The sequence below is a fragment of the Neolamprologus brichardi genome, unplaced genomic scaffold (assembly GCF_056152115.1).
Source record: "Neolamprologus brichardi isolate AB-2024 unplaced genomic scaffold, ASM5615211v1 NODE_ptg000031l+_length_7269946_cov_1, whole genome shotgun sequence".
Classification (NCBI taxonomy): domain Eukaryota; kingdom Metazoa; phylum Chordata; class Actinopteri; order Cichliformes; family Cichlidae; genus Neolamprologus; species Neolamprologus brichardi.
The window spans coordinates 976,526-984,949 of NW_028270136.1; the positions used below are offsets into that span (position 1 = coordinate 976,526).

Below are 8,424 nucleotides of genomic sequence, written 5' to 3' on the forward strand. Positions count from 1 at the left end.
ACTATATGACACACAAGATTGAAATACTCAATCATACCACATGAAAACTAAGCAATAACAATATTTAATTAATATTGGGAAACAAAAAAGTCGACTTAATTTAAACAAAATTAGTATAATTAGTATAAATTAACATAAATATTAGCTACTATAAGTGAACTCTGAACTAACCACGTCGTAAAAATAATTTTTAGTATATGACTGGCTTCCAGAAAACTGAATAAGAAAACTTAATTAATGTATTATTTGGAAACGGTGATATTTCAAGTGGACAAATACTGCTCAAAAAATTAAAGGAACACATAAATCACCGGTTGGATCTAGATGAATGAAATGTTCATCTTGAAAACCTTCACTGATGTACATTAGGTAATTTGTTGAGAGCAAAATGACAGCAGTCAGTGAAAACACAATAATTGTTTAAGTGCTGGATTTGAGGGGGAAAAGAAAATCACAACAGTTAAAGTTGAAAAGTGTGTTTTGTTAATTATCAGCATAATTACATTTTAGGTTAAACACTTTTTCTAAATGAATTCTGAGCAAGGTCTTTTTGTCACAAAATAAAACAGTCAGATAATTTTGTGGATAACACGCTAAAATTTTGCCCTCGTGTGTGGCTGAGGATGCAGTTTTTTATTGGAAAAACAGTTTATACAAGACTTATCACAGTCACATCCCTGTACAAAAAATAAAACCATTACAGTGTGCCCCAGTGTTTAAAATCATTACTCATCCCTTCAGCTGATTTAAGCATAAAAACATTTCATCTCTAAACCCAGTTTAAACAGAACTGTTAAAAATGTGCTAACAGAGAAGCACAGATAAGAAAGTTTAAATGGACCAGAATCAAAACCATTGGATGTTTTAGCTTTTAAAAGATAAGTCCAGGTCATTAAAAAAATAACTATTTAACTTTTTCTCAAACTTAAATGATGAGTCTTGGCTCCAGCAGAGACTCCCACCGTTCTGTCACCTATGAGAAGAAAGTGAACATGTTACTTTAAGGACTAGTCAAGTCAGATTTATTTATGCAGCACAATTAAAAATAAGAGCTGTGCAGCTAAGAGAACAGAACAATGTAAGACAATAAATTCAATCATGTCTACGACGATGTAGGCCAGCGGGCAAACACTGTGTCTGAGTCTGACAACACTGGAGCACCACAAGGGACTGTGCTCTCCCCTTTCCTATTCCCCTTCTACACCACAGACTTCAGCCACGGCACAGAGACCTGCCATCTTCAGATGATGGTTGTAGGATGGTAGCTGGATGCATGAGTGGGGGCAATGAGACAGAGTACTGGGCTGTGGAGAATCATCTGCAGCTCAACGTGACAAAGACCAAGGAAATGATTGTGGACTTGAGGAGGACCAGGAAACCAGCGAGCCACGTTTCAATCCAGGGGGTCGAAAATAAAACTTGTAACCACATAATTTTCACAGGGATTAATAAAGTATTCTGACTTTGATCTATTCAAAGTGTAAAGGCTTTACAAAAACCAAAACAGCACTTACCCATGCAAAGACTTAAAAACAAACAGTAAAACCTTCAAATCAATCTCAAACTGACTGGCAGCTAAGACGAGTGATATGTGGTCCTGTTAACTCATAAAAAAAGAGAAATGTCTAAAACAATCAGACCTTTTGGGGGTTTTGGGGGAAAAAATAATTATTTATTTATTTATTGGGGGGGGGGGGGGGGGGGGGGATAATAAATAAAGTAACATGATCTAATGTATGTAATGTAAAAAGGGTGATAAAGGGTCACACCCACAGAATTATCACCCTACTCAGCATCCATACATATATCTTTAGCCTCTTATCTCATGGTTTTATTTTGCTCTTATCAGTGTCACATTCAGCAGCAGCAGATTGACTCAAGTAGCTCTGATAAATCTGCTTTTAAAGCACACCCACACTGGCTTTACTTTTACACTACCTGTGGCTTCAGAGGGTTATTAACAGCATATAAAGTCTTACCCAAGACCCTCTGGACACAGCATACTCCACCCTCTCGGAGCCATCTGGATTTTGATAGACTAGATCAAATTTTCCAGGTTCTACGGAAGCTTTGGAAGAAGCAACAAGTTAGGAATCATTAGAAACGTTAATTCTTAAATCTCTTAACTTCTTCTGAGAAAGCGTTCAGTTCTCTGAAATTAAAAAGATTTTTGCTGTATTGTATTATATATCACTACCAGTGACATGACCAGTTTAATTAGGTGCTGACAATTCAAAGACATCAGGAGTCGTCTTTTACATTTTGATATAATTACTTACATGATACATTAGTTTTAAAAAGGCATGATTATACACAGTTATGATGTATGCCTGATCTCCTACCTTGAGAGACATTAAGGAGTTCAAGTTCAATCTGTCTGTTGATTGGGTCAAAGCTCACAATCTTTCCCTCCTAATATAAACAGAACCATAGTTGGTCACAGAGTACGAATGACAGTTTATAGCATAGTCTGTATTAAATAAGCTTTTATTAGTAACATCATTCCAAGGTTGTGATTAGGTCATCACAATTGACTGCACTCACCTTGTATTCAGATACCTGTGGTGTGTAGTTTTCAGTTAGCTCCAGCAGCTGCATATAAACACATAGAATTAGGAAATGAATGAAATTCACTTTTTTATTCACACATTATTATTTATATAGCTTCAAATCACAACAGCAGTCGCTTTAAGGGGGCTTTATTCTGTAAGGCAGAGGCGCTACAATAACACAGAGGAAACAAGAGCACTCTGACAGCGCCACTCCCCTCGAAGAGCGAGGGCTGGAATCCATCTGTGATGCTTTATGATGTTTTTATTACAATACATCAGAGAGCAACTTAGTATCTTCCCCAAGGAAATTTGACATGAAGCAGCCAGCCATGTATTTATTTTATTTTTATTACAATATGCCCTCATAATTATAATATTACCCTGCTTTTATAACAACACACTGATGTCTGACCTTTGACCTTTAAGCATTACATACTAAAATGACGTATTTTATTATCTTTCCCAATATAATTGAAGCAGAAATGGCCGAAATCTTTGGTTTCAATAAGCTGTAAAAATGTGAGTGCGGCAGGGTGTGGATTGTGGCTCAGCCGCAGGAGAGGGTGGAGCAGCGGGTTCAGGGTGCAGTGTCAGGGGAGTCTGACACACACCTGAGCTCCATCATCTAGCCATAGCTCCCCATTAAAAGACGTGCTGGGACCTGAGGTGGGAGGTGTGTGTGCTATAAGCAACTGCAGGCAATTATGGGCAAAATAACCACTGGCAGGGCTCTAGACTAACTTTTTGCCATGGGTCCACCGGTGCGCACCCTTAAAAAGTTAGGCGCACTGGCACAAAAGTTAGGCGCACGCATCGCTTAACACCGCAGTTTTACATATGCACTTTTTTGGGGGGGAATTTATTTCTAAATTATTAGTGCATTTATTGCAGCATATAATGCGTTTTCTGGATACACTGTGCTTTTTCAGCATTCAAAGATTGATGGCACCGTGTCAGAGCACTGGCTATGAACTTAACAAAAAAAGTTATCAATCGTTCTTTTCATGTTTTCTTATTACCCACAGCTACATCCACTTCTGTCAGGCCTAGGCTGCTCACTAGGGCTGGGTATCATCACTGATTTCTATAATCCATTCGATTCCGGGTCTCAAAGTCCTGATTCTATTCAATTTAGCCTCAGACAGTCAGAAATATTATAATTCTGATCATTTATCAGTACTGATACATGTGAGACTTCATCAGAATTGTGAACATCACAGAAGATGCCTTTGTGTGAAAGTAACTGAGAATAAAACACAGAAAAACATGAAGGAGATTTTTCTGGCCTGGCTTTTTATAGCAGATAACCGTCGGTGAAGTTTGGTTGGAGAGAGACAAAACCTGCAGCTCAGAATCAGCGCAAAAAGACGTAAACACAGAGCGGACCCAACGCATCAGAATCGCTGAGCTCCGACAGCGTGTCCGCCTACGGGCCGTCGGGTGAGAAAGCCGAGAAAGAGAAAGCTGATTCTGATGCGTCGGGTCCGTTCTGTGTTTACGTCTTTGTGTGGAGTCCGTTAACCTGCTCTCATTTGCTGTTTGGTGGTTGTTAAAATGGTTTTGTGAGCTTTAATCTGAGAATCTGGCGTTTCTGGTAAAACACATTTATATTTAAAAGTCGATTCAGGATTTAATGAATCAATATCGCTTTATTCAAGCTACTCACCTCCCACTTCCACCTGCACTTCCAACTGGACCACGGCCAATCAGAGAGGTCCCGCCCCTGACTATCTCTGATTGGTTTAGTCCATGATAGGGGCATAATGTGTGTCTGTTGTTGACCACACGGAGAGTTGCAGAGATTTTTTTTTTTTTGTTACCCGAACAGTTGGTCGCAGTGGTGCGACCCAATATTTTTTTTAGTCGCACCATTGAAAAATTTGGTCGCACTCTAGAGCCCTGACTGGTGATCCAAAGTGGACAGGATAAACAATCCTCGGTTTCCAGGTGAACAATTAAAGGACTACCTATGAAAAAAGCTGAAAACTGGTGATTGACTTATGAGCTACTTAAATATATTAGTGGGTTACCTAGGCAACTGAAATACTCAAAGGTGACCTGCCATCAGCTTCAAAGATATGGGCAACAAACTAACTGCTTCCAGTGTGGATGCAGTTTTAAACAACATAAAAAGCTGCTAATAATGGGTTCACAAAAATCTTTGTAAAACATGGTTCCTAATTCTTAGCGACTGCTACCCATAGTGTTATCTTCTGAGCCACTGTAGCTAACGAGCTAGCCTCTAGCAGCAAACTGCTGCTCTTCAGTCACAGCAGCTTTTTTGACTTTTTCGACTTCTCTATAAAGAGTTGCAGAGGAGAAAAAAGCCCCAGAGTCTCACTAACAGTGTATTTGCTTAGAGAACACTGGATTTAAACATTACATAAAATACTGCACTGTAAGATAAACTCATGGCTTATGTCTGTGAAGCATTTTGATTTTTCACATAAGTTTACACCTGAACAGAAAATCTTTGATAACTGTCCCCCCGCCCCAAAGTTAAGCTAATTTTGAGTATATTAGCTACAACAGTGTACTACAGCTGATAAGGATGTTGAAAAAACAAGGCACAGAAAAGCCACGCAAACTTGGAAGAGTTGACCTGATTTATACAAACTGAAATGGCTTGCAGTGGACAGATGCAAGGTCATCGATGTCTACATCCTTGTGCTGTATAGTAAGAGGGCTGATCAGCTTGTTTCACTAACTCATCTACAGAAGGCAGAGGGTACAGCAGATTTCGACTTTTTTTCAAAATAAAAGTATGACATTATTCTCAAAATCATCAATAGTATTTTTTTCTTAGTGTAGCCCTAAAACTCCTTCAGAACAACACTATGAGGGCTGATAGCTTTCATTTTTAACCTGGAGATGACTGCAGCTTACAACACCCACCTTAAAGGCAATCCTCTGCCCCACCTGTGGAGGAGCAGCTAACAGGGGCATGGAGTTGTAGTCCTGCTTGGGTACACTCACAGCTTCATTCTATAAATGGAGACAAAGTCAAGAATGCTTTTTAATTCATTTTACTTGAGAGCAGATATTACATTTAAATTTTAGGCTTCAGATACAGACAAACCTGCAGGATCACTGACGTGTTGGTCAGTGAATCATTCTGGTAAGACGGCTCTGTGGCTCCGTTATAGCTGGACCCAAAGCTGCTACTGTTCCCTCTGCTTGCTCCTCCTCTACCCCCACCCGTAACACTTGCTCCCTGACCACCGCCACATCTGGCTTTCCCTCTGCCGCGACCTTGCCAAGGAGACTGAATAGCTATGCCACCTCTGGGCTGCTGCAGCGGCCTTCGTATCACCAGCTGGATCTCGTCTTCACTGTCCGAGTTGGAGCCCTTTGCTGCTGTATGAGGTGGCTCGGCTATGCTGGCGGGCTGTTCTGGATCATCGTTTGTAGGCTGCGGGGCTGAAGGAGCCCGACTCGATTCTGAGCTGGCAGCCGTGGTTTTTAAAGGTTTGTTTCTGGGCTGGGTTTTCACACTGGCAGCCTCATCAGGAGAAGACTCTGTTTCTGAAGAGGATGACGACGACAGTTGAGGTTTTTTGGGGGCAGGTTTTGTGTTTGATGGGACCTTGGAGGGAGCAGGAGTGGAGGTGGGTGTTTTTGTTGTTTTTTTGGCTACGACATCTTCATCACTGCTGCTACTACTGGAATCTGAAGAGGAGGCTTTTTGTGGTTTTGATGCTTGGAGCTTCTTGGTGCTTTTACTCAGCCGGCTGACAGCAGCTGGAACCTTTGGGAGATCAGCTGGTTTGGGAGAAGCAGGAGCACCTTTTTCCTTTGGCTTCTTCTTCTTCTTCTCTTTCTTCTCTGTGGGTTTTCCCTGTACATTCTCATTCTGGTCATCACTTGCCACTAGGTTGGCACCGTCTGTCATTCTGTCCTCATTATTTTTCTTCCTCTTTTTCTTCTTCCATTCGACACTCACTCCATTTTCTTCTGGCACAGTGTCTTCTGTGGCTCGCCGTCTCTTTCTGCCGCTTTCGCTTGCCGCATCTGGATGACTGCTGTATCCATTCAACTCATTCATCCAGCCCACCTTCACCCTGACACAAAAACAGAACACATCTTAAAGGAATAGTTGAACATTATACAATTGATTTATTATGTCAAATTTCCTTGACACAAATAAAAAAAGGTCAGCGGCAAACTATCCAGGGTGTACCCTGCTTCTCACGGACGGACAGATGACAGAAATGAACGTCAAACCTGTTTACTTACCTAGTTATCCAACCCTTACAGGGAAGTTGGAACCTTAAGACACACTCTTGATGACACAGGCTAACACTGAGAAACAGCAGGCAACCACAAAAGCACATTTAACCCTACACATGATTTAGAATCAGCAGTCTGCCCAACATGCAGATCTCTGTGTTGTGACAGGAAACCCACACAGATCTGAACCCCAGAACCATCTCATCGTCAGATGACAGTGCAGAATACTGAAAAACTGACTGTTGTAAAGCATACAGCATTTGGTTTGTTGTAGCTTTTGAACTAACAAAATGAATATGTGTGCATTTAAATATTGTGTTGCTTATGTTAAGACTTGAGGTGTGTTGGTCATTTGAAGTATGTGACATTGGTGCATACTTCAAATTAGGTTCAGATTAGATTAGTACAGACTCAAGACTCTGGGTGACAGGAGAATAAATAGTGCCACAAATTTTGGAAAATTAAGTCTACATGAAGTTTGTTTCAAATCCACACTTCACTCAATAGCCCTGTGCCAGATACACGTGTTTCGTTTTTGCAAACAGAGCCTAAGAATAGATCACATTGAAAGGATGTTTTGGTTGTATTTTATTAACGTTTTTTTCCCCTTTATGACGACAAAGTGTCTAAAAAATCACGATATACCGTGCAATGATCCAGGTTTTTGTTCATACCACCCAGAGCTAGGCAAGCAAGCAGCGTCCACATGTTTAGACACATGTTGTAACTAAATAACTCGTATTAAATATTCCAGGATCTGTCGGCGCTTTGAAAGTTACAACTAACAAAGCACGCGCACCTGACGCTGTCGTTGTCCCGCACCACGTAGATGCTCTCCGTGTGCGGCAGGTAGCAGTCTTCTATGAACAGGCTGAGGATGCTCCCGCCGCTGAATTCAAACTTCTCCCTGATGACGCTCTCCAGGTCGGCCACCACGCGACACACGTTTAGGTCCACGAGCAGCCAGCACATGCGGCAACCGACGACAGCCGGCGGCGGGTAGTCAAAGTACAGGCGCAATCGGATAAAGTTGTTACTGTGGGCAGCCATGACGGCTACAGCACCAAAACACGCCGGCTGCTGTACTCCCTCTGCGAGCTCAAAGACGACACTTCCGCTCTTCAAAATAAGAGTGCAAACTCAAATGCATTTCATTTCCCTATTCAAAGAAAAGATTACTATAGTAATAATAACTCTGTAATGACAGCTATACCCACATCATATCAACTTATCACGTATTCGTTTGTAGTCTCAGACTTTTATTTTAAATTATCACTTTTCAACGGAAGTGAGGCGCACGTGTTTGGCGCTGTCAATACCCTCGTTTACAATATTGACCTCTGCTGGCGTGGAGGAAGTACTGAATTATTACAGAGCTCCATCGCAGCCAAATGATCGAGAAATATTCACCAGAGGCTCTTGTCGTAGCTTAAAACTAAACTCAAACTGAACTGTAAAAATGACTTGAATAAAAGCTTATCTTCATTCTTCTTGGGATTTTTTTTTGTTAAAGTCCTTAAAACTGACTTTATGACTCATTCAAGCATTAAAAATGCACATAACTAACGGGTTGAACCAATGGTCTGTCTACACATAATAGACAACTTATATCAGCATGGTTATCAGATTTTCCTTAAAAAAC

At 40.9% G+C, this 8,424-nt stretch overlaps 1 protein-coding gene across 1 annotated transcript; it reads right to left on the minus strand.

Moving 5' to 3' along the window:
* Positions 1–587: 587 nt before the first annotated feature.
* Positions 588–7,864, minus strand: coil (coilin p80). Its single transcript, XM_087837248.1, has 7 exons — positions 7,582–7,864; positions 5,632–6,613; positions 5,448–5,537; positions 2,545–2,592; positions 2,343–2,412; positions 1,980–2,068; positions 588–973 (listed from the first exon to the last, which is right to left on the minus strand). The coding sequence occupies exons 1-7, from the start codon at positions 7,830–7,832 to the stop codon at positions 926–928; spliced, it is 1,578 nt and encodes a 525-aa protein (XP_087693374.1). The 5' UTR covers positions 7,833–7,864; the 3' UTR covers positions 588–925.
* Between the last annotated feature and the right edge of the window lie 560 nt (positions 7,865–8,424).